The sequence below is a fragment of the Garra rufa genome, chromosome 23 (genome assembly GCF_049309525.1).
Source record: "Garra rufa chromosome 23, GarRuf1.0, whole genome shotgun sequence".
NCBI lineage: Eukaryota > Metazoa > Chordata > Actinopteri > Cypriniformes > Cyprinidae > Garra > Garra rufa.
This window is the reverse complement of record NC_133383.1, coordinates 10,930,449-10,958,287: the sequence shown is the minus strand read 5'-3', so window position 1 is coordinate 10,958,287 and position 27,839 is coordinate 10,930,449. Positions and strand designations below refer to the sequence as shown.

At 38.1% G+C, this 27,839-nt stretch overlaps 1 protein-coding gene across 2 annotated transcripts in view; it reads left to right on the top strand.

Annotated features, from left to right (window-relative positions):
- dscama (Down syndrome cell adhesion molecule a) overlaps nucleotides 1-27,839 on the top strand; it is a 116,934-nt gene that overhangs the window by 54,112 nt on the left and 34,983 nt on the right. For both annotated transcript variants that reach the window (XM_073829424.1, XM_073829425.1), the window contains exons 4-11: nucleotides 8,602-8,748; nucleotides 10,286-10,564; nucleotides 10,660-10,935; nucleotides 11,011-11,307; nucleotides 16,824-17,099; nucleotides 17,187-17,465; nucleotides 17,549-17,668; nucleotides 21,087-21,266. In XM_073829424.1, the coding sequence (XP_073685525.1) occupies nucleotides 8,602-8,748; nucleotides 10,286-10,564; nucleotides 10,660-10,935; nucleotides 11,011-11,307; nucleotides 16,824-17,099; nucleotides 17,187-17,465; nucleotides 17,549-17,668; nucleotides 21,087-21,266 (1,854 nt within the window). The remainder of the gene's footprint in view (nucleotides 1-8,601; nucleotides 8,749-10,285; nucleotides 10,565-10,659; nucleotides 10,936-11,010; nucleotides 11,308-16,823; nucleotides 17,100-17,186; nucleotides 17,466-17,548; nucleotides 17,669-21,086; nucleotides 21,267-27,839) is intronic.

Here is a 27,839-nt window from a genome sequence, read left to right as displayed (position 1 = left end):
TACACACACACACACACACACACACACACACACATATCTGTGAATATATATGTATAGTCAAACAAAATAGAAAAAGGTACTCTAGTAAGGTAAATCCAACTGTAATTTAATAAACTAATTTTAAATTTAGATCCTTACTTCCTCATGTTAGTGGTTTAAAATCAGACAGCTCATTAATCTTTGCTTAGACAAAACGAACACTTTCTCTCTCTGTCTCTCTCTCTCTGTCTCCCTCTCTCTCCACCCACTCGCTGTGTAAATTGTAGCTCGTCACACTCCACATTAAGTCCACGACTGGCAATGCCTGCAGGACCTCAGATCTGCGGTGTGTCATCTCTAACTGGGTCAGAACTCACAATAGCTGCATCTCGCCTTTTGGCTCGCTGTAGCTTCTTTTATTCATTGCTAAACTGTTTACTTATGGTACTTGATTTAACGCACAGACAGTAAGAGACTCGCATACATAAATACACACACAGAGAGAAGCATTTCGTAATAAAATGGAGCTTCTGTTGGAAAATAGCCCAGACAAAGCCCACAGGAGAACAAGAGCATCAGGAGCAGCTCACAGGGGCATTTGAATATTTGTAATCTAGAGGGAAGCAGCATATAGCTGATCTTTAAGGCTTGTGGTTTTGTACTACAGGAATAGTTCACCTAAAAATGAAAATTATCATTTACGCAGTTTTATGTTGTTCCAAATCGGTCTTTCTACAGTACAGTGTGTTCCTGGTCTTGCTTTTCTGTACAGTGGAAGTGAATTAGGAAGTATATTAGATTATCCGACTTTTTTTTTAAGGAATTGCATTTTTGAGTATATACTATAATAGTATAAAATCTATAAGAAGCTATAATCTGAGAAATACAAGTATTGACCTCATTAGAATGAAAAGAATTTAATTCAATTCAGAATTTAGAACTCATGATTCCTTAAAGAAGATCTGTTATGCTCCTTTTTACAAGATGTAATATACATCTCAAGTGTCCCCAGAATGGCTGGGTGAGTTTCAGCTCAAAATACCCCATAGATCATTTAGTGGAAGCACAAACACGCTGTTTTCGTGCATGACTCTTTAAATGCAAATGAGCTGCTGCTCTAAGCCCCCTTTTCTAGAACAGGGTTGTGCCTTTACAGCTCATAGCTCAAATACTCATCTTAAAAACATCTGTTTGGTATTGATCATCATGTTTATCTCACTGAAATCATGCATTTTAAACCAAATTAGTTTTAACTTCTAATATAAGATTTTCTAAGAGCCCACATTTAAAGCATGCACACAGAAAGCGGCTGTCACATGGCATGTAAGTACTAAGCTGAAAACTGAAAGTTCTCTTTCATGTCTTATTGTGCTTAACCGCTTAGTCATAATCAAATACGCACAAGTTTATGTTAAAAACACACCGACGTTACAAAAACAGTCGGTTTTGTCTGTGAAGGTAAACAGCTGGGAAAGAAATCGTACTCGGTTACTTTCGTAACCTCGGTTCCCTGAGATACGGGAACGAGTACTGCGTCGTTAAGACGCTTATGGGAAAAAGCTCCTTTTTCTCCTGAGACTGAAGTATTTCAATAACGCAGTGAAACTGCACGACCATTGGTTTGTGCAGTGAGATGAAAACAAACCAATGGCTCGGCAGCGGAGCTGCACGAGCCTGTGGCAATGATTCGCGCCCGAACGCGCCAAAAGGGGCGGAGAATTCGGCTATATAAGCGTGCATTTTGCCACAGGATCTCAGGTTCTTCGACTGAAGCGACGACTGAGTCGTGCAGCTACTTAGCAACGGCAAGCAACGCAGTACTCGTTCCCGTATCTCAGGGAACCGAGGTTACGAAAGTAACCGAGTACATTCCCTGTCGATACTACACTCGTACTGCGTCGTTAAGACGCTTATGGGGAACCAGTACAATCCCGCCGTTGCTAAGGTAGAGGAACGACTGTATGGCCCTAGCACAGGATGGGCTAGTAGGAGCCAATTTGCTCAATAGGATAACCTAATGAACATTCCGTTCCAAGGAAAAACGATACACTTGGAAACTCCCAGAGGCCAAGTGCATGCATAGCAATACTGGTAACAGAATTCCTCATGCAGAAAGGACCCTAGTCTGCAAGACAGGGACATCTAGATTATAAAACCTAGCAAATGTGGACGGTGAGGCCCAGCCTGCCGCCGCACATATTTCTGCAATGGATACTCCGCTGGACCGGGCCCATGACGAGGCGACGCCTCTAGTCGAATGGGCTCTTACCCCCATGGGACATGGCAGACCCAAAGAAGAGTAAGCCAGCATTATAGCTTCCACTATCCACTTGGATAGTCTATGTTTTGTGACCGATAACCCCTTGTTGCGGCCTCCAAAACACACAAAGAGCTGTTCTGACTTCCTAAAAGAAGCCGAACGCTCCAAATAACACCTCAATGCTCTCACGGGGCAGAGGGGATTAAAGCCTTGGTCTTGCTCCGAGGGGGGAAGTGCCAAGAGAGAGATAACCTGGTCTCTAAACGGTGTTGAGAGACTCTTAGGTACATAGCCGCATCTCGGCTTCAGGATGACTTTAGAGTCATTTGGCCCGAATTCTAGGCATACAGGATTTATGGATAGAGCCTGTAGGTCGCCCATACGCTTGACTGATGCCAATGCTAGTAGCAGGGCAGTTTTTAGCGTTAGAGGTCGAAGGTCAACAGACTGCAGCGGCTCAAATGGAGGGCTCTTCAGAGCTCTCAGCACTGTGGGTAGGTCCCAAGTAGGAACTGTGACGGGGCGAGGAGGGTTGAGCCTTCTCGACCCCTTCAGAAAGCGAACGATCAGATCGTTCTTTCCCACAGACTGACCGTCCATAGGGACATGAAATGCCGCTATGGCCGCCACATAAACCCTGAGCGTGGAGGGAGAGCGTCCCTTGTCCAACAGCTCCTGAAGAAATGACAAAATCAATGATATGTCACACAAACTCGGGTCTGCACCGTGGGTGGAACACCAGGCGGAAAAGACAGACCACTTGAGTCCATAGAGTCGCCTGGTAGAGGGTGCTCTGGCCTCAGAAATAGTATTTAAAACGGTCTCGGGGAGATCTAAAGGCTCCCGTCGAGAGACCAGACGTGCAGCGCCCACAGTTCCGGTTGGGGGTGCCAAAGCGTTTTGTTCGCCTGCGTTAAGAGATCTCGTCTCAACGGAACAGGCCACGGTGCTGATGACAGCAGCCGGTGGAGATCTGGGAACCAATGTTGGTTCTGCCAGAAGGGGGCCACTAGCAGGATTTTGAGTCTCTGTTCCCTGACCCGCCTGACTACGTGTGGTATCAGGGCGATCGGGGGAAAAGCATATAACAGGAGATTGGGCCAGTCGTGGGCCAATGCATCCTGCTCCTTTGAAAAATAAATTGGGCAGTGACAATTGTCTTTTGAGGCGAACAGGTCTACCTGAGCCTTGCCAAAGACTGCCCATATTTCCTGAATCGTCTGGGGATGAAGCATCCATTCGTCTGAGGAGACGTTGCTCCGAGACAGCATGTCTGCTCCTTGATTCAGCCTGCCAGGCACATGAGTTGCTCTGAGCGAGCGAAAGTTGAGCTGAGCCCATCGCAAGAGACGTTCCACTAATGTGAAAAGGCGTCTCGACGAAAGACCTCCCTGGTGATTTATGTACGACACCACTGTCATGTTGTCCGAGCGGACTAAGACGTGGTGTCCCTTTAAGACTGGCAGAAGTGTATGGAGGCCTAAACACACTGCTAGCATTTCTAGGCAGTTGATGTGAAGGCGTTTTTCGGCTTCTGACCACTGGCCGAATGCCGGCTGGCCATCGCACAGAGCTCCCCAACCTGAGTTGGACGCATCTGTCGAGACCATCTTCCTTCTGCACGCCATGTCCAGGGGAACGCCCTGTTCCATCCAAGAAAAATTCTTCCAAGGAGTCAGCGCTGTGACACAGGTCTGATCTACCTTGATGCGCAGGCGTCCTAGACGCCAGGCCTGAGGCGGAACTTTCGGTTTCAACCAGTACTGCAGAGGGCGCATTTGGAGTAGGCCCAGCTGGAGTACTGGAGATGCTGAAGCCATAAGACCCAGCATCTTCTGAAAAGCTTTGAGAGGGCGAAGGGCTCCGATTTTGAAGGAGGCCGCGAGCTTTCGGATGGCTTGAGCTCGCTGCGGCGCAACCATTGCCTTCATTTGAATGGAGTCGAAAACTGCTCCCAGGAACGTAATACGTTGGCTGGGAGACAGAGTGCTCTTGGCAAAATTGACCCTGAGTCCTAGGCGTTGCAAGTGGCTGAGGATCACGGATCTGTGATGTATTAGCTCGTTCTCTGACTGGGCCAGGATGAGCCAGTCGTCGAGGTAGTTCAAGACGCCGATTCCCTTCTGCCTCAGGGGGGAAAGAGCCGCGTCCATGCACTTCGTAAATGTGCGAGGAGCTAGAGACAGTCCGAACGGAAGGACTGTATATTGATAGGCCGCTCCCTCGAAGGCAAATCTCAAGAATTGCCTGTGGTGGGGGGCAATCTGGATGTGAAAGTATGCATCTTTCAGATCCAGCGAGCAAAACCAGTCCTTCGTGCGTATGTGCGAAAGGATCTGTTTTAGCGTGAGCATTTTGAATGGCCGTCTCATGAGGGCGCAATTCAAACGCCTGAGGTCGAGGATGGGCCTCAGACCGCCATCCTTTTTTGGGACGAGGAAGTAGCGGCTGTAAAAGCCTGACTCGCTCTGTGCTGGGGGAACCGTTTCCACGGCACCTTTTGCCAGCAGATTCCTCACCTCTGTACGCAAAACCTCTATGTTTTTGCTGTGAACTGAGGTGGAGACCACTCCGCGAAAGCGGGGTGGTCTTCGAGCGAACTGCAGTGTATAACCTCGTTCTATTATGCCCATAACCCATTTCGACACCCCGGGGATGGCTTTCCAAGCCTCGGCCCGTGTGCTGAGGGGTTGCATTGGTTTGAGCGGTTGGGTGCCGCTTAACAACTCTGGAAGAGGAAATTTGCTCTCTTTTTGAAAATGTTTGTTTTTTATTTTTTCCGCTATCACAGCGGTAAGCTGTAAGGGCGCTGACAGAAAGGGCCCGTGAGTTACAGCCAGTTTGTTTGGAAACATGCAGCGCTCTGAACCCGGAACAGAACGGGGTGTTTGGAGGCTGAAGAGAGACATCTTGGGGGCTGGTCCGGCTCTGGCGAGACTTGACCCCTTCCTCTTCCTGTTTTTTAAATCAGGAAGACGCTGGAGGCGCCTGGTCCAACACGACCTTGGGTCGGGGTCCCTGACGTCTAGGGAAAGGGTAGCGTCTGGCCGAGCGGGAGCGATGACGTGGCTCCACCTGGGGGGCTGGCTGAGCAGCTGGCGGGGCGGTCTTTGCAGGCTGCTGAGTCGGCGCCGGTTTGGGGCGACTAGGAGCCGTTGCAGAGCTTGTGCGCTTTGGCAGGAAGTGTCGCATAGCCTGGGACGACTTCTGAGCGGCGGTGAAGCGCTCCGCAAACCCCTCTACTGCTGGGCCGAACAGACCGGTAGGAGAGATGGGGGAGTCAAGGAAGGCGACCTTGTCAGCGTCCTTGATCTCCGTTAGGTTTAGCCACAGGTGGCGCTCCAGCACCACCAAGCTGGCCATCGATCTGCCAATCGCCTGTGCCGTCATCTTAGTAGCACGCAATGCCAGGTCGGTCGCGCTGCGTAGTTCACGGAACGCAGCGTCGTCCATGCCAGCCTCATCCATACTGCGGAGGAGTTTTGCTTGATAGACCTGGAGGACCGCCATTGAGTGCAGCGCTGATGCTGCCTGTCCAGCCGAAGAATAAGCACGCCCAGCGAGAGCTGAAGTAGTTCTGCATGGCTTGGACGGATGAGTAGCCTTTGCCTTCCAGCCGATGGCAGTGGGCGGGCACAGATGCGCGGCCACAGTCTCATCTAGGGGGGGCAACTTGTCGTATCCTTTCTCTTCAGCGCCGTCAACCGTCGTGAGGGCGGAGGAAGAAGAGGTACGAAGGCGGGCGGAGTACGGAGCGCGCCAGGATTTAGAGATCTCACCGTGAACTTCCGGGAAGAACGGTGAAGCTCGCTGACGAGGGGCTTGGCGGCGCCCCGGCAGGAACCACTCATCCAAACGACTCCGTGCAGGCTCCTCAGGAGGAGACCAATCCAGTCCCAGCTCTTCAACAGCCTTAGATAGAACGCGGAAGAGTTCGGCGTCCATACCAGCGCTGGCGGTGCTGGGTTGAGCAGATGGACAGGGGGCGGGGTCTTGCGGCGAGCCCGACAGATCCTCTCCATCAGATGCAGCCAGAGACATGCTGTCATCCATGGCTTCCTCCTCACTCACTCCAAAAGAAACCAGATCGCTCGCGGCAGCCGAGGGATTTTGGTCTGGATGCGTGAAGAGAACAGGAGATTCCTCTTCATGTGGTGAAGGTGAGGCACGCGGGGGATCAGCCGGCGTGAGCTCACCAATCACCGTGCGCCGAGTCGCTCTGCCCCGCTGCTTTTTCTTCACAGGCTCTTGTGAAGAAGAAAGCGGGAGGGCGCGAGGGGCGGGGTCGCTTTCTGAAAAGAAAGCTAGCCGCGAGCGCAAAGAGGAGAGACTCATGTCCCCGCAGTGGGAACAATCCGTCTCAGTGAGCGCGGCTTCGGCATGGGCGGAGCCCAAGCACGAGACGCACTCAGCGTGACCGTCAACAGCGTGCAGAGGGGCTCTGCACGAGCAACAGAAACGCCGTGGCATTTGAAACAACGCCAGTTGAAATTTGCTCTTTGGAAATATGCTCTTTCTATCGCCGGATCGCGGCAGGGAATCGCGTCAGCTGCTTGAAGCGTCAAACGACGAGCAGGCGGATCCGCTGCGAGGCTCTTCAACGGCGAGAGGCTTCTTTCTCGAGCGAAGGTCAGTCAATGTCAGCGAAGATGTGATGTCGTCGCTGAAGGAGAAGGATCTGAGATCCTGTGGCAAAATGCACGCTTATATAGCCGAATTCTCCGCCCCTTTTGGCGCGTTCGGGCGCGAATCATTGCCACAGGCTCGTGCAGCTCCGCTGCCGAGCCATTGGTTTGTTTTCATCTCACTGCACAAACCAATGGTCGTGCAGTTTCACTGCATTATTGAAATACTTCAGTCTCAGGAGAAAAAGGAGCTTTTTCCCATAAGCGTCTTAACGACGCAGTACGAGTGTAGTATCGACAGGGAACACATGTTTATATTAGATCTGTGTGGCGGTAACATAATATACTTATTGCTTTCTAACAAAACAACTTTAGTATTTCTCAAACAAAATTCATGTATAACAAAAAAAAAGAGATTTGGATGGTTGGTCAATAGGCGTACATAAACCTATTCATGTTTATCAACAAAGTTCAGAAAAAATGTGTGAGATTTAGGGAAAAGCTAAATATATTTTAGTTTTTTAACTCTAATATAACTTACTGATTTTACTAAAAATATTTTATACCTAATGGTACACCATACATACTCTAAGGGGATAGTTCACCCAAAAAATAAAAATTCTGTCATTAATTACTCACCCTCATGTCCAAACCCGTAACTTTGTTCGTCTTCAGAACACAAATTAAGATACTTATGATGAGCTTTCTGACCCTCCATTGACAGCAACACAACTGAGATGTTCAAAGCCCAGAAAGGTACTAAGGACATCATTATAATAGTCCATGTGCAATCAGTGTTATGAAGCTACAAGAATACTTTTTGTGCACAAACAAAACAAAAATAACAACTTTATTCAACAATTTCTTCTCTCCTGTGTCTGTCTTTGACACATAATTATGTTCATGCATGTTCTCACTTCATAAAATTAAGGTTGAACCACTGATGTCACATGGGCTATTATAATGATGTCCTTAGTACCTTTCTGGGCTTTGAACATTTCAGTTGTGTTGCTATCTATGCAGGGTCAGAAAGCTCAGATTTCGTCTTAATTTGTGTTCTGAAGATGAACAAAAGTCTTACAGGTTTGGAACGACATGAGGATGAGTAATTAATGACAGAATTTTAATTTTTGGGCGAACTATTCCTTTAATATTTGACGTTTAAATTCTCTACACTCTAATAAACCATTTATCTTTAGAAGTGTGGGAATTCTGGAAAACTGAGTACTTCTCTAGCTTTAAATGACATAGTGGAATTACCTTCTTATTTGAGGCCTGTGCGATATGTTCTTGTTACAGGAAGTGAGACAAATTCCACCCCTCCGTTTTAGTCATTGCGTCGAAAGGAGAGCAAATGGCATTCTCAATCAAATCTGACACAGACGTCTCCTCTGAGAGGCATGGCAGAGCGTGTGGCAGCCCTGGCAGACATTATTCCTCATAAAGTTTTACGACCTGCATATTCTGTGTTATCAAATCATTAGCATGAAATCAGTACTTACTGGTACACGAGAGGCGAGCCAATCAAAACTGCACGTGACCGGCAGGAATAGCTGCGCTAAATCAGCGAGTTCCTACTGAGGCTGATGGGAAAAACAAGATTGTGTTAACCATGCCCGTAATGTCTCATTATGACATACAGATGCTGCTGATTAACTGTGTTTAACGCTCACCAATTAATTAAAGTTTACAAAGATGTTTACCTTACGCTAATAATATCGTATTTTGTTTTTTCAGGGGCTCGATTTCTCATAACGTCCACGGGGGCCCTGTACATTTTGGATGTGCAGAAGGAGGACGAATTATTCAACTACCGCTGCATGACGAGACATCGCTACACGTCTGAGACCAGACAGAGCAACAGCGCACGGCTATTTGTGCCAGGTAAAAGTGTTTAATGATATATTATTAGTCAGTCAGATGAGACATTCATCATTCCTGTTATTTTAAAGCTTCTTTGAAACCCAGACAAGTTCTAAGAGACTTTACAAAAACTAGATATACTGTATAATATAACTTATGTCCTAAAGTCTAAAAATGTCTAATAACAGGTGGATAGATAGATAGATGATGGCTGGCTGGCTGATTGATGGATGGATGGATGGATGGATACATAGATAAGTAAATGAACTGATGGATGGATGGATGGATGAAAGGACAGATGGATGGATGGATAAATAGATAAATGAATTAACTGATGAATGGATGGATGGACGGAAGGACGGACGGATGGATGAATAAATAGAAAAACAGATGAACTGATGGATGGACGGACAGACAGAAGGATGGATGGTTGGATGGATGGATAGATCGAAAAGACAAATGAACGGACAGATAATGGCTGATTGATGGATGAATGAAAGGATGGAGGGATGATGGATAGATGGATTGACGAATGGATGGATGGATAAATAGAAAAATAGATTAACTGATGGATAGATGACTGGACGGATTGAATAAATAAATGAATGGATGGATGGATTAATAGATGAACTGATGGATGGATGGATGGATGGATAAATCGATAAATGAACTGATGGATGAATAGATGGACAGATGTATTGAAGGGTGATAAATAGATAAACTGATGGATAGATGATTGGAAGGATAGATGAATGAATAGATGGTTACATAGATACATAAATGAACTGATGGATAGATGGATGAATAAATTGATAAACGGAATGATGGATGATTGGATGGATAAATAAAAAAATTGATGAACTGATGGATGCATGAATGGACGGATGGATGGATGAATAAATAGAGAAACAGATTAACTGATTGATGGTTGGATGAATAAATAGATGAACTGATGGATAGACAGATGGACAGATGTATAGAAGGGTGATAAATAGATAAACTGATGGATAGATGGATGAAGGATGGATAGATAGATCGAAAAGATGAATGAACAGGATGAGATCATGATGGATAATTGATAGATGAATAGATGGATAAATAGATAAATTGATAAACTGATGGATGGATAAACAGATGGATGGATGGATGGATGAATAAGTAGAAACAGATGAACTGATTGATGGTTGGATGAATAAATAGATGAATAGATGAACTTATGGATAGATGGATGTTGGATGGATAGATAGATCGAAAAGACGAATGAACAGACAGATGATGGATAATTGATAGATGAATGGATGGATAAATAGATAAATAGATGAACTGATAAATGGATGAATGGATGGATAAATAGGTAAATAGATGAACTGATGAATGGAAGGATAAATGGATAGATCGGAAAGACGAATGAACGGACAGATAAATAGATGAACTGATGGATGGACAGATGGATGGATAAATAGAAGAACTGATGGATAGATAGATAGTTAGATGATAGGTAGATATAATTAAATAAGATTAAATAAAATGAAATAAAAACGTTTTTTCTTGTTAATAGATCCTACGAACTCAGCGCCTGCAATCCTCGATGGGTTTGAGAAGCGGGAGGTCATGGCGTCCCACAGAGTGGAGCTCCCATGCAAGGCCTCCGGACACCCAGCGCCAAAATACCGCTGGCTAAAAAACAACAGACCACTAGAATCAGACTCCCGTTTCCGTCAGAGTGTAACGGGCCTGCTGATCGAGAGAGCTCAGCCCAGTGACACCGGCAGCTACGTGTGTGAAGTGTGGAACAGCTATGGGAACGCAGAGGTCATAGGTCGTCTCACGGTAAAAGGTATAACTCAGATTTCTCCTACCGTATTTGTTTTATTGATTTCTAAGTGTCTTATTGATAAAGTTAACATAAGCAATGTCACTGCATTGTTCCAGAACCTCTTAAAGTGGTGGTCAGTCCGCGAAAGGTAAAAGGCAGCGTGGGTAGCCAAGTGTCGCTATCCTGCAGCGTGACTGGCTCAGATGAGTACGAGCTCTCGTGGTACCGCAACGGCGACAAGATCAGCGCTGGCGCCAATGTACGCATGAACGGGATCAATAAGGAGAACCTTGTGATGGATGGGATGGCGAAGAGCGATGGAGGAGTATACCAGTGCTTCTCCAGGAAGGCCAAAATATCAGCTCAGGATTTTGTCCAAGTCATATTAGAAGGTCAGCACCATTCCAGCCATTTAGTTTTAGTTCATTTTGATTTCTTAATCTTCACAAAAACATTTCTGTATGTAGATGGAACCCCTAAGATCCTGTCCGCCTTCAGCGAGAAAGTTGTCGGTCCCAACGAGTTCGTCTCACTGATGTGTCACGTCAAGGGAACTCCACAGCCTGCCGTCACCTGGACGTTGGACGATGACGTTGTTATAAAGGACAGTCGGCACCGCATCGGTCACAGCATAACGGTGGAGGGGAACGTGGTCAGCTACCTGAACATCTCCCACACCCAGGTCCGGGACAGCGGGGTCTATCGCTGCACCTGCAACAACTCGGCGGGGACGGTCTCCTACCAGGCTCGAATAAACGTAAGAGGTGCTTGTCAGATCGGCTCCTCCAAACACACACATATATTTCATTCTGCTCATCTCAAGTTCATACGTGAGACGAGGGCCTGACTAACATCTGCTGTTCTTTTTATTTCTGTTGAGCTTTGTGTTCTTTAATCGCTTTTTTTGGTCATGTCCATATGGCTTGGTGTGTACTTGTTTTCTTCTGTTTCTGTTTTCTTCTTAAAAATAAAGGTTGTTTATAGGGGTGCGACATAAATCGATTTGTGGAACGATTCTGAGATTTTCACGAATGCATTGCGATTCCCTTTTGAATCAATTCTGAGCTTAGTTTTAACAACAGATAGCATTGTGAATTACAATAGTGTTCACAGTGGGCTGTGTTTACATTAATCTTGCGTCATAAAAGCTGAGGTGCAAGTACATTTAAAGGGAACTCTGGGTATTAAGACTTGTATGGCTTAATATAACTTAAATGATGTCTCTTACTGAAATATATGGTAAACCCATGAAAGATTTACGTTATTTAAAATTATTTTGGACTATGGGGGGTGCCATTATTTTGATTGCGTAGAACGGTTGCACTCAGTGAGCTACTGGCTTTGAGCTACGCTGTTTTACTGCAACACATCTTGGAATACCCAACTCAGAAAATAAAAAACTGATATGATGACCACAGCTACCGAAAGAGCTTATAGGTGGAGATGGATATAAGTGTAGGGTTAAATCAGATGCTGTACCATCGATTTTCCACACAAAGAGTCTAAATGCACCTGGATATCGAGTGAAATCCACACTGAGAAACTCTTGTAGTTGCTGCGGTGTCATGACAAGAATCAGCATGTTTACATTGTTTGTAAGCTCTTTCAGTTCACTTAAAGCAAAGCAGTAAAGACTTACATCACTTCTCTTGTTGCCCTTTGACTGAAAATTACAACCAAAAGCTGCAGAACATGGCATCATATCTGTATTTTATTTTCCAAGTTGTGTATTCCGATTTTTGTTGTGGTAAAATCAGCAACAGATAAGTAAGTCTTTACTGCATTCATAGCGATAAGAAGGGGAGAAAAGAATAGGAAGATGCATGTGGACAAATAAAACTTCCTAAAGACCAGCGTCTTTGTTCTCTCCGCTTTAGCCCTGATGCCTTTGAGGCTTTTAGTAGAGCACAGCTACTGATAGAGCTTACAAACGATGTAAATATGCCGACATTTGTCATGACGCCACAGCCACTGAAGGAGTTTCTCAGATTCTTTTTAATCAACATAAGTCTTTAATGGGTTTTCTGTATTTCTGTTTTCTTATTTTAGTAAGAGGCAACATTTATGTTATATTAAGCCATTCAAGTCTTAATACCCAGGGTTCCCTTTAAAACTACACTCAGAATCGATTCCAGAGAGAATCGCGATGCATTCGGAAAATTGAATTGATTCATCGTCACACCCCTAGTTGTTTGTCAACATCAATGGTTCCATGAAGAAACTTAAACATCCACTGAACTTTATAACAAGGTTCTTTATAGTGGAAAGCGTTTCTTCATATTATTAAAATATTATTCTAAAGCTGGGTGGGGTTGTTAACACAACACAGTTTTCAACTAAAAATGTAGAACCTTTTATTCTCTTTGGCAGTTAATTTACACAAGATTTGCATTATAGAGGCATGACAGTTTTTGAAACGATACCAGGCGCACAGTGTTTCTTGCAAATTAACATCGCCAAGTACTGGCCTGGCATGCATATATGGTTTTTCTTGGATCCGTGTGAAGGGGAAATGCTTTGACAACATTGATGTCTGTACGTAACACTTTTTAAAAATGCTAAGAGAAGCGTTTTTCATTTTTTGAACATTATTGTCATGCAAACATACCCATTAGAATTTTTTAAGCACATTTATTGAAAGGTTCTTCTGTGGCATCACTACAAAAACTCTTATTTGGAACCTTTATTTTTAAGATTTCAGGGCTGTTCTTAAAGGGAACCCTGGTATTAAGACTTTTATGGCTTAATATAACAAATGATGTCTCTTACTGAAATATGTTGTAGAAAACCCATGAAAGATTTATTCACTGCTCCGGGTGTGTGTTCACGGTGTGTGTGTTTTCACTACTGTGTGTGCACTCGGATGGGTTAAATGCAGAGCACAAATTCCTAGTATGGGTCACCATACTTGGCCTCACTTCACCTCCTTTCCTTTAATTAAAAAATCCACATTATTTTATACATTTTTTGGACTATGGGGGCGCCGTTATTTAATTTTTGTCAAATTGTTGTACTCTGTGAGTTACTTGCCCTAACTGTTGCTATTTTTACCGCAACACAACTCAGAACACATCGGAAAATAAAATACTGATACGATGACCACAGCTACTGAAACAGCTTGGATATAAGCATAGGCTTAAATCAAATACCATACCATTGATTTTTCCCCACGAGGAGTCTAAAAGCTCCTGGATATTGACCCATGCTGAGAAACTCCTTCAGTGGCCATGGCGTCATGACAAGCTTCTGCATTTTACATCCTGCCAGGATGGCATCTAGCGTTTCTTGTCTCTGCCATTTGTAAGCTCTTCCAGTAGCTGTGCTCTACTAAAAGCCTCAAAGGCATCAAGGCTAAAGTGGAAAGAACAAAGACGCAGATCTTTAGGAAGTTTTATTCGTCCACAGGCATCTTCTCATTCTTTTCTTCTCTTCTTATCGCAAGAAAACGCAGTGAAGACTTACATTGCTTCTCTAGTCGCCCTTGGACTAAAAATTACAACCAAACAATGTGGCATCATAGCAGTTTTTTTATTTTTCGAATTGTGTTGCAGTAAAAATAGCAACAGTTAGCACCAGTAGCTCACCAAGTGCCACCATTTGATGTATTCGAAATAATGGTGCCCCATAGTCCAAAATATATATGAAATTATGTGGATTTTTTAAAGAAGTAAGTCTTTCATGGGTTTTCTACTACATATTTTAGTGAGAGACATCATTAGTCTAGTTTAAATACCTGGGGTTCCCTCTAAAATTATTTTTAACTTCTTTTCATTTAACCCTAACTGTGTCTTGTGTGTATGTAGTGTGTGTTTGTGATCGTTTTACTTTTTTCTGTGTCCGTCTTCATTTTTAATGTATATTTTACACTACACAACCTGGCACTCTAGCATCTTTTGCACAGACAAACACATCTCACATTTTCCTTTTCTAGTTTTATATTGTGCCATATCACAGTTTGCAAGCCACATACAGAATTTAGCCAATTTTAAACAGTATCCTCTGGAGAAGAACCCTTTAGCAGAAGAGTACTTATGGAAATATTATATTTTAAAACAATATACTTTAGTGTGAACTAAATGTAACACTTAGTGGACACTTAGTTGCATGTTATATACAATTAAATGAAAATAATAATTTCAAATTATATTAGCTGAGCTTAATTTAAATATATCTTTATATGTAATTTAGTACATTTAAATTATATTAACTTTAATATCAAATATAATCAAGTACTTTATAATAAAGTCTTTTACATGGGGTTTTATGTTAGCCAGCACATAAAAATTTGTATAGTTTTTTTAAAACATGACAAAGATTTATTAAATGTACTTCAAAATCAAATAATTAATCTGACATTTTTACAAAGTGTACTTTTTAATATTCTACTTAACGTTTTTTTTTAAATATATTGTCAGAAAATTGATTCTTTAAAGGGATGGTTCGGAGTAGATTTGACTTCATTGCTATGCACTCCGAAGCCCATGTAAATACCCCATCCGAAGTTTTTTTTTTTTTTACTTTAGTCAAACATTGAGGGAGATATCAGAGTTTTTCAAATGGCTTGCTACTGCCGTACATGGTACATGTGATGTATCTCGTAAATTGCACCACTAAACGTGCACGTAATCTTACCAAACTTCTACAGCAGTGTTAATTTCGTTGACGAAGACTATGACGAAAAATATTCGTCAACGAACATTTTTTACAGACGAAAACTAAATAAAAACTAAATAAAAAGTCAGATATGATGACGAAGACGATGACGAAATTTAACTGACACTTTAGTCAACGAATAAAAACGAGAGGAAAATGTTGGGGCGGGACGAATGGAGAAGAGATCCAATAAGAACTACCCTTTTGTTTTGTGGGGAAATCCAATCAGAGCGAATCTTTTGAGGGCAGGTTGGTCTAAGTTGGCAAAGCCATTTTCAAAAGCAGCGGTTTTCAAGTTATGAGGACGTTTGTTATACATTATATTAGTTATACTTTATACTTGGTTACACGGACTTGGTTACAAAGCTTTGGTTAATTTAAGTTGACTTTTCTCGTTAGCAACATGCTAACGTTTTGTGCACGCAGTCCGAGGGCAGCGGTATGTCTCATGAACAGACAGACAGACAGAAGTGTCAGACCTTGGTCTAGGACGAAAACGAAGAATTGACATCTGGTCAAACTTCACATATGACAACAAGGACAACAAGAGAGTCTTTAAACCATGTGGAGTAAAAATCGCTGGGAAAAACACCACCAATTTGAACATAATTCAGGGACAATGCATATCTTTTTCAGGAAGCATGTATAGGCCTATTCTTCAGGGAGAGCAGGTCTTATGGTTATTTTTTGTGAAAAAAAAAAAAAACTCATGTTTTTGACATTTAATAAAATAAATGTTTTTTTTTTATTACAACAATTAGATATGTGCCTGTATTCTCTATATGCTTCCATATATTGTAATGTACTTACAATTACGTGAATTATGAAGAAAAATCTGCTAATATTTAGTCTATTAAAACTAGACTAAGACTAAAAGACTAAAGACTAAACTAAGACTAAAACTCTTATGATATTTAGTCAACTAAACTAGACTAAGACTAAAAGATTTCACATGACTAAAATAGGACTAAAACTAAATGGTGTATTATTCCAAAGACTAAGACTAAGACTAAATCAGAATTTGCTGTCAAAATTAACACTGTTCTACAGTAGTGTAAATAGGGTATGTACTCACAAAACGCTGCAATGGAAAAGTCCACCATGAGTGTTTTAAAAACAACTTTTACCCGATCCCTACTAGTCTCAAAAACTACAAATGGCTGTGTGCATGTCAACGTAGTAGGTGGACTTTTACGTGCTTTTCCCAAACCAGGGAAGTGACGTCGACGTGTCGCCATTTGTAGTTTTTGAGACTTCGGAGTGCATAGCAATGAAGTCAAATCTACTCCGAACCATCACTTTAACCTAATTGGCCTTTTAGTTAATTGGCAAGTACGGTTTACTTTTAAAAATATACTATTAATGTTTGAAGTGCACATTCAGTGTAACATATAGGTGTGTAAAGTGATAAAATGTGTGAGAAACAAGCTATTTTGGAGTATCAAAATAATCATCCTAATCTTTTACTTTTTGTTGTCTGTTTCTTTGATCTTAGAAAGGCCCTCCTCCATAAACCATAAATCTACATTTCCTTTATTATTATTATTCTACATTTACTGCAAATTGGACTTTCACCACAATGTCAATATTCTTGTAAAGAGAAGTGTTTCTTTTCTGTGCCCTAAAGGTCCTGCTGACATACGACCAATGAAAAACCTCACAGCAATAGCGGGGCGGGACATGTACATTCACTGCCATGTGATTGGCTACCCATATTACTCCATCAAATGGTTCAAGCACTCCAACCTTCTCCCTTTTAATGACCGTCAACGGGCGTTCGAGAACAACGGCACGCTGAAGCTGCTGAACGTGCAGAAAGAACTGGATGAAGGAGAGTACAGCTGCCATGTGTTGGTTCAGCCCCAGCTTTTCAAGAACCAGAGCGTCCACGTCACTGTGAAAGGTAGCCATACTTGACATCTAAAGTCAATACTGTCATCAGAATACCTTGTTATAGCAGTACTTAACAATGTTCTCTTGTTGTCGCCAGTGCCTCCCTTCATCCAGCCTTTCGAATTTCCACGTTATTCCATCGGCCATCGCGTCTTCGTGCCCTGCGTTGTGCGCTCAGGTGACCTTCCCATCTCTATTACCTGGGAGAAGGATGGAAAGTCCATTAACGCCAGCTTGGGGGTGACCATCGACAACATCGACTTCACCAGCTCCTTACGGATCTCCAACCTCCAGAGAGTACACAACGGCACCTACACCTGCATCGCCCAAAACGATGCCGCTGTTGTCAAATACCAGAGTCAGCTCATTGTTAGAGGTAAGACTATGTGTTTAGCATCCTACAATGAAGAAACTTTCACAAAGACAGAACTTGAATGAGAATTTGTGGGTTTTCTGTAGTTCCACCAAGGTTCAAAGTGCAGCCTCAAGACCAGGATGGGATCTACGGTAAATCTGTCATCTTGAACTGCTCTGCGGATGGAGAGCCACGACCGACTATTGAGTGGAAATACTCAAAAGGTACTTGGCTTCACTGACAATTATAACAAAAGCAATACAAACATGCTGAAAACAAGATACATTTAATTTGAGAAACACATTTGTGTGGGATAGTAATGCGTAAAATAAAATAAATGTAACGCACCTAGCTTTCAGATAATATACTTTGAATTAAGTTAATTTATCAGAGATTTTTTTTTACATTTTAAAATTATTACTATTTAATACTACTACTACAGCTACTACTACTATTGATAAAAATATAGTAAAATAATTCTAAATTTATTCTCTAAAATATTTTTTTTACAGATATTTAGATTTATTTTAAGTAAGAATCAAAGGCAAAAGGATAGATTTATATTTTTAAAAATAATTTTTATTCTAAAACAATTTGCCATTTGGAGAAAAAATCTAATTCAGTAGTAGTAGTAAAAATAATAGGAAAATTTTAGTTTTTTGGCTATTTAGATATTTTTTCAATTGTAAATCGCTTTGGATAAAAGCGTCTGCTAAATGTAAATTTTTACTGGAACAAAAATATGTAATGATAAATTTGTTCTCTAAAATTGACTTTTGTCTGGGAATTTTTTACTAAAATAAATTATAGCTTTTTCTTTCTTTTTTTTTAAGCAATTTGCAAAAATCATTCTAGATATATTCTCTTGAATTTAGTTTTTCAATAATATTTAGAGATTTTTACTGAAAATCTGTACAGAACAGTATTATTTTATTTATTTATTTATTTATTTATTTTAACTATTTGCCAGTTGGGGGGGGGAAATCTAATTAAGTAGTAGTAGTAATAGTAATAATAATATAGTCTGAAATTTAGTTTCATGGTAGATATTTTTACTCGAGCAAAAATATATAATGGTAGCTTTTTAATTTTTAAGAAAAACCTTAAAAATAGATTTTAAAACTGTTTACCAGTGGGGATAATAATAATAATAATTATTATTAAAACAACTTAAAATTAAAATGAACCTCTATAGTCCTAAATATTTCTAGATATATTCTCTGCAGTTTAGTTTGTTCATGAATATTGAGATATTTTCACGAAAGATCTTTTCAGAATACTTGATTTTTTATTTTTTAAAAACAAACTTTGTTGTAAGAACAAATTTTGTCTAAAATTTAGTTTCATGGCTATTTAGATATTTTTACTGAAACATAATGATAGCTTTTTCTTTTGTCCTCTGAAATTTTCTTAAATTTTACTGGAAATTTCTAACAATACTAAATTTGCCAGTGGGGAAAAATTACCTCTATAGTAATAAAAAAAAAAAAATCAAATGAATGAGAAGGTGTTTCCAAACTTTTGGTCTGTACTGTATATTTTTCTGTTTATTAAAGTTTTTACTCTACATTTGTGCAGTTTTCAGTGGGTTAGTGATATTTTTTAAATATATATAAATTAATAGATAAATATTTTTTAAAATGGGTTTTTATTAGGGCCGGGACTTTAACGCGTTAATTTAGATTAATTAATTACACAAAAATAACGCGTTAAATTTTTTTAACGCATTTTAATCGCACTTAATTTTGCACCGCGGAACGTTTCTCACTGGATGAGTTTAAGCGGACCGATTATACTGGAGCACCAACTAGCGTTTAGACGGTTTAGACAAAGGAATGCGCATATCACCGCAGCACATCGAGCCTCAAGTATCACCTCAATGCTTTTACAGAAGGTCTACCTACCTATAGGGTACCTGAATTTCTGAATTGTAGGCTACTATATTTCTAAATATCCCAGTGTTTCCCCTACCATTATCTTAGGGGGGCGCGTTTACAATGTCTCCTCCAAGGAAACACGGACTGGATCGCGGACTCCATTCATAAAAACCGAATTTACTATAGCGCGGAATGCCACGTAAATTCGTCGATTATTTTAGTGATAAATCAAAAGTTCGTCTGTCACTTAATTCAAATCGCGATGTGGACTAGTGTCTGTAAAAACTGAAATACAAAAAGACCGTTTTAATATGAATCCTGCATGTACCATTAATTTTTGGCATTTGCATCTCATATGAATAAACTCAATCTCCAAAGCTACTGTCAGTGTCACTTTTACCGTTTCATTTGAGAAAACTAGCATCATATCATACTTTACACAGAGAAACTTCACGGCAACCTGTCAAAATAAAAGTACGGTTTAACATGAAACAGAACAATATTCCTATTTAAATAATTGACAAAAAACAATATATATGATAAAAAATAAATATAACAACAAGATTAACCACTTAATTGTGGAAAAAAATTCTACGATTATTATTTAAATGTTAAATTATTATTATTTATTGATTTTAACAGCAAACATCTGTTTGTTTGCCAAAAATTAAAAAGGTTTATTTTTCATTTGATTAAAAATAAATAAATGTTTATGCTTTCATTTTATTATGAGAAAAATTAAAACACAAGAATTTCTTAAAAAAAAAAAATAGCAAAAGATTGTAAAGCCCTATTGTTCAAAATGTTAAAATAGAGAGTTTTGGATTTATTTTTTCACTGAAATAAATGTTTTCATTATTACACAAAGTAGGGTAAAATACCGAGAAAAAAAAGTATGGAAACCTAGGGGAAACACTGTATCCTATTGCTACACTTAATGGCAATATTGCACTGGTCTGTTGGACTTGGTTGAACAAAAATAAACAATATTTTGTTGCTTAAGTTTATGTATTCAGTCATTATTCAATGGTATATTAAAAATCCATATGAAAAAACTTACTTCTCACTGTTCTCAGGTCAAATATTTATATGCGATTAAAATGCGATTAATTTCGATTAATTAATTACAAAGCCTCTAATTAATTAGATTAATTTTTTTAATCGAGTCCCGGCCCTAGTTTTTATACAAAAACTGCTTTTTATGTAAAATTCACTTTATAAAAGACCCACACTAACTTTAATTCATGGAGATAACATGGATAATTTCACATGGTTTAGTGTAAGATTTTTGCCCATCTTTTGGAAAATCCAGTTTTAAAAGTAAAAAAAAACAACTACAAATAACTTTTACCAGTAGGTGGCTGAAGAGCTCCACTATTTGCTATTTGCTATTTGACCACCTGAAAGATATTTTTTCACAAGTTTTTTCAGTTGAGTTCATATCTACAGTACAGACCAAAAGTTTGGACACACCTGAATGAGAAGGTGTGTCCAAACTTTTGGTATGTACTGTATATAAAAACAATTCTAGATATATTCTCTAAATTTTAGTTTTTCATGAATATGTAGAAATTTACACTCAAAATCTATACAGAATGATACTTTATTTTCATTTATTTATTTATTTATTTAAAGAATAAACTTTTTAAGAATATATATATATATTTTTTTTCATAATTTTAAAACATTTTGGGAATGAAAAGTATGATGTCACTTAAGTTTTTCACTCTGAAATAGAGGACGTCTTTCTTTCTGTGTGTGCCAGGTGCTGGGGTGCCCCAGTTTCAACCCATCGCTCTAAACTCGGGCTTCAGGGTCCAGCTGCTCGGGAATGGCTCACTGCTGATCAAGCACGTTCTTGAGGAGGACGCAGGTTATTACCTGTGCAAGGTCAGCAATGACGTGGGAGCCGATGTCAGCAAGTCCATGTACCTCAACGTGAAAAGTAAGAAACAATATTATACAGATATACAAGATGATAATGACGGTTCACTGCTAAAATCCTAACCCCTCAACCATGAATATTTAGGTGTTTGTTAAGAGGTATAGTTTGAGGTCCATTGCATCTGAAGAAAGTTTGGGTTTTATTATGGGTCGAGAACCAACAACCTTCTGGTTACTGCCTACTACTTTTGATCCTCTGGGCCACTTGAAAAACCAATCAAATGTGTTTTTGAAGCTTTTTGTTTTGTATGGGCTTTGAATTATTTTTTGCAACATTATTGTCAATGTTACGACTAAATGAGAGTGGATTGTGTCAGGTGCGAGGGTTTCTGCAGTGGAGTCTCTTGTCTTTGTCTTCCTCAGACACATGTGGGTGTTTATCCACGAGTAGCCAAAAACCTTTTTCCCCCTCATTACACTGTGAACTCCAGTAGGAGCTGACATGTGGAAAAGCGTGTGCTTTCAGTGATCTTAATGTGTGCGTGTGCATGTCTCACTTTTTCTGTTTCCACCCACTCTCTGTTACACTCTGTTACCACACACATGCTGTATAAACGCATAGGGACAGAGAGAGAGAGAGCGATAGAGATTACCTCAGACTATAATTTCATTAAATTCTTTTTTATGACGCTTGTGTAAGAGGTTTCAATTACAAACTGTCCAAAGTCGATGATAGGAACAGAAATAGGAACAGTGAATGTGAAATTTGTCCACAACCCATTTTACTGTACATCCATAAGGTGAAGGATTCAAAGTAAACCTGAAGATGTATTTATAAATAATGTTTTTAATCATTTTGTTCAAAAGTTCAAAAGTTTGGGGTCAGAAAGATTTTTTGTTTGTTTTTGAAAAAGTCTCCTTTTAAGGCTGCATTTGTGAAAACCAAAAATATTATAAAATATTACAATTTAAAAAAAAAATGTAAAATTGACTAATTTTCTTATTTAATTTAATTTATTATAAAATGTAATTTATTCCTGTGAGGGCAAAGCTAACATTTCAGCAAAGCTGAACAGCATTTATTTGAAATAAAAATCATTTATATTATATTATATTGTATTATATTATATTATTATACAGTATTAAATTATAAAAACAATATTGACCCCAGACATTTTATTATATTGTATTATTAATTTATTTAAAAAAAATTGCAAAGCTGAACAGCATTTATTTGAAATGTAAATAATTTGTAACATTTATATTATATTATATTATATTATATTTATTATATTATATTATTAGTTTTTTTTAATAATGTTGACCCCAAACTTTTATTATATTATATTATATTATATTATATTATATTATATTATATTATATTATATTATATTATATTATATTATATTATATTATATTATATTATATTATATTATATTATATTATTATATATAAAATAATGTTGACCCCAAACATTTATATTATATTATATTATATTATATTATATTATATTATTTATTAAAAATTATATTATATTATATTATATTATATTATATTATATTATATTATATTATCAATTTATTTTAACAGATTGCAAAGCTGAACAGCATTTATTTGAAATGTAAGTTATTTGTAACATTTATATTATATTGTATATTATGTTATATCATATTATATTATATTATTATACAGTATTAATTTTTTTTTTTAATTTATATTTACCCAGACTTTATTAATATATTGTGTATATATATTATATTATATTATATTATATTATATTATATTATATTATCAATTTATTTTAACAGATTGCAAAGCTGAACAGCATTTATTTGAAATGTAAGTTATTTGTAACATTTATATTATATTGTATATTATGTTATATCATATTATATTATATTATTATACAGTATTAATTTTTTTTTTAATTTATATTTACCCAGACTTTATTAATATATTGTGTATATATATAATATACTATTAAATTGTATTATTTTATATTATTAAAAAAAAATTATGTTGACCCCAAACTTTTATTATATATATTTTTTCAATTATTTATTGGAAATGTAAATAATTTGTAACATTTATATAATATAATATAATATAATATTTATTATATTATATTATTTTGTTTTACAGTATTAATTTGTTTTAAAAAATGTGTTGACCAAACTTATATATTATATTATATTATATTATATTATATTATATTATATTATATTATATTATATTATATTATATTATATTATATTATATTATATTATATTATATTATGCATTTTGAAATGTAAAATAAAATGTAACAAAAACTAAAATATTAATAAGCTTTATTCTATTAAAACCTGGAACATGCTTTCCAGGTAAACTGGGTAAATTTTGATTCATGTTGACTTCATCTCGGATGTTTATTTAAAATGTAGTCAAATCTTTGCACCTTATTGTGCGAGTCAAAAACACTGAAAACCATTTGATTTAGCAGCGTTTTCTCCAGCGTGTGACACAGCAGCTAAATGAACTGTTTTAATGTGGGGTTATCCGACTATTCCCTGTCTGCCTGTGCATGCAGCGGCGGCTGCGTTCTCATTTGATCAGAGTGTGATGTTAGAGAGGCTTATTTTCACACCCTGCTCTTATCAGCACGCAGCAGGAGCTTCCCTGCAGAGCCGCTCTCTCTGCCCAATACAACCTCTTCTTCGTCCTCCCTCCCTCTGTCTCTATTCTCTCTGCCGCTCTCCTTCTCATGTCGTGTAACAACACACACACAAAACTGTGTTCTCCGAGAGATCGATCAGGCTGACAGGTGAAATACTGTGTGGTGTTTGTGCGGAGAGCTCTGCTCCCAGAGGCACGGCTCTGTTGTTGTGGCTCGCTGTTGTAACTCGAGTCTCCCTGAGAGCTTTGTTTCAGAGTCCACTGTGATCTCTTCAGTTTACCGCAAACCAGCTCCTCATTAAGATCAACCGTGACCAGCACTGAGTGTTTAGGTCGTGTCCCCGTGGCCACAGAACAGAATGAGAGCTGGAACAAATATTCAAATCCATTACTCAGTAGAACAAACAAAATCTGATTTGAGTTTGTTTTTGCAGATTTAAGAGATTCACTTCTTCATGGAAAGTTTACAATTAAGTGCTGATTTTGAAAGATTAAAATAAAAAGTATTATTGAAGTATGTTTCGCATGAAAGTAGTGTACAGCGTTCTATGCGTTATGTCAGGGTATACGTATTTTAGCAATAGTATCTCAAACGTAATATTTTATACATTTAATGTGTGCTACATTGCAACATGATCTCATCAGTTAACAGAAATGATTTACCAAAATTACAAAAAAAATGTAAAACTAAAATATAAATTGAAAAAAAAATTACATTAAACATAAAAACAAACATTTCCAGTGTGATGAATGAATGAGCAGTAAAATAGTTTGCATCAATTATTATAATAATTTATAATATTTTTTTATTTTTTTATTTATTTATTTTATTTTACTGGTTTATACCTGGTTTAATTATCATGCTAGAATTGGGAAAAGAATAGAACTCCATTTCCACCTCTAAGTAAAATAAAATATTTAATTATTTCTCATTTATTTTTTTTACTAGAATTTTAGAAAGGTATGGAACTCCATTTCCACCTCTGAATAAAAAAATGATTATAATAATTATATATATTTTTTTATTTTTTTATTTTATTTTTTACTGATTTATGCCTGGTTTATTCATCATGCTAGAATTGTGAAAGGTATAGAACATTTCCATCTCTGAATGAAAAAATATATTTTATTTTATTTTATTTTATTTTATTTTTTTATCCATGGTTTATACCTGGTTTATTCATCATGCAAGAATTGGGAAAGGTATAGAACTCCATTATGAGTAAAAAATGTATTATGATATTATAATAATTATATTATTTTATTTTTATTTTTTTATTTTGTTTATTTTATTTATTTTACTGGTTTAGATCTGTTTTATTCAACATGCTAGAATTGGGAAAGGTATAGACCTTTTTCCTGAGTAAACGATGAGCGCCGCCATTACCAATTCTAACGTCAGATTGAATGCTTTTCTGTTCCGGTTTCCATAGGAACCCATTCAAATAGCGTCCATCTGTTTTTAATGTAGCTAACGTCCGCTGCTTCGTGTCATCTACACACTCATTAAAGTGAGGCACTGACAAATGACGCAAATGACGGTCATTGCGACATTGCCAAGTGATGGCGCTATGGAGCCATGTGCTTTTTAAAAACATTTTAATAGGTTTAACATTAGTTTATTAGCTCGGAATATACCCTAATTTGACTAGAAACAATGCAGACCGGAAATGCAAAGCATTCTTTCAGCTAAGAGTCGGACTTACTTCCGTGTTCAGGAAAAACATCTATAGAACTCCATTTCCACCTCTGTCAAAAAAAATAAATAAAGAAAATTAAAAGAATAATGTGATTAAGTTTAGCATATAAAATAACATTGTGAGTTAAGAAGTCACAAGTACTAGAAATACAATTCAAAAATGATATTCACAGTTATAAAAAATAGATTACTTTTTATTATACCTTTTAATTTTTTTATCAGCAGAAAATAGTTCAGAAAAGGCTTCCATAAAGCCATGCTGAGTGCATTGCATTATGCGATTGAATATTTACTTTCTATTAAATGCATGTTATGTGTATTACACACAGTATACATACTATATACTGCAGAAATAGTTAAAGTAATATAATAGAGTAGTAGGCTACTTAGAATATAGAGTGTGTACAAAAACTGCCACGTTGCTGCTTGATTGTATTTTCAGAAAATCCTGCTGATAAAAAAATTATTAAATGGAGGTATGATGGTCCCAAGAAGCTCTCTATATAACAAGACATAATGGAGCATCACATCAGTGGCCATTTTACCATAATCCCTCCCCTCTTTTGCTCTGATTGGCTGCACGCTTTTCCATTTTCAGCATCATGATGCGGCTCATTCTCCACGCAAAGCCCAATGGTGCAGTAAAGGAGGATATCAGGCTGCGGTGAACACGGCCACTTAACCAGTCGGCTCGCTGTTTACCCCGGTGCATCGTGGGGCAGGAGCCGCTGTACACATGCGTGTAATCTGCCCGCCGGCCCAGCGAGGCGGAGGGTCTTGGCCTACATCCCCCACACACGGCCCTGAGCGCTGATGCGATAGGGGATGATGGGTGCCCTCAGAAAGCCTGCGGGGAGCCAAGAGCCACTATGAGACTCAGACAGGAGAGACATTACACTGCAGGAACACTCAGTCTCCAGATACAGCCATTCCGGCTTCATTTGTAGCATTATGTGTGAGAAATTACTTATATATATATATATATATATATATATATATATATATATATATATATATATATATATATATACATACATATATATACATACATATATATATATAAAGTAAAATTATATCAAGGGCTTTTCCATCTGAGGCAAGGGAGACAGTGTCTCCTCAAAATATTTAATAAAAAAAAAGCGTAGTACAAAAATAAAACAATGCTAATATTACTCTCGTTTTTCTTAAGAAACATTGTCCAACAGCGACACCAGCAGGGAAAGTCACAGCAGGAGTCCGCGTCTCTTTCGCCTCCCCTGAGCCCATTGAGTTTTAACAGACACCCTAAAGCGTGCCATGGGTTTGGTGGGGGGTAATTGAGAATGAATGGGGGAGAGTCACATGAGAGGAGGCAATGCCTCTATCGCGATATGATTGGATATGACTGGTTATTATCAGCTGAGATTGGTTAATGGGATAAATCCCACCTCTTGTGTTTCTGCGCATTCCATGTTTGCGAATCAGTCTGAATGTACAATATAATGGTGTTAATTAGAAGACTAATAAAAAAATAAGTGAATACTTTGTCAAAATAAGACTTAAAATAGCCTCAAAACATGATCTGATGGAGATTTTAGTGAGGAATCAGCTTGGTGAAGTTTAAGGTAAATCTCTGTGTCTGTGAACTATATTTACTGAGCTTTGATGACTGATGATTTGAAAAATACAAAAAGTAGTAAAAAGTTAACTATTTAAAAGAATAGCTGAACATAAGTTCATTAATAATGTATTGTTTAATTATTACTGCTTGGAGTTATTCTTTTGGAATAATGGAAAATGCTTAAAAACACTAACGATGAGATTCATACTTAGCTTTAATAAATACAATATTAATTACATTGTTAATGTAAAAATATAAAATGTATTTTTTTCTGATAGTGTAAGTAATATTTATTTAACTAAGAAAATGTGATTGGGTCATGAATTTACATTTGATAAAAAAATTAAAAAAATAAAATTATTGTTAAATATTTTTGTATTTTAATTTATATATATATATATATATATATATATATATATGTATATATAAAGGGTTTAAAAACTTTTGACTGGTAGTGTGTGTGTGTGTGTGTGTGTGTGTGTGTGTGTGTGTGTGTGTGTGTGTGTGTGTGTGTGTGTGTGTGTATCAGAATATTAGAATGATTTCTGAAGTATCATGTGACTGGAGTAATGATGCTAAAAATTTAGGTTTAAAATCACAGGAATAAATTACATTATGAATTTTATGAATTATATATACACATACACACTACCGGTCAAAAGTTATTGAATTTTTTTATTT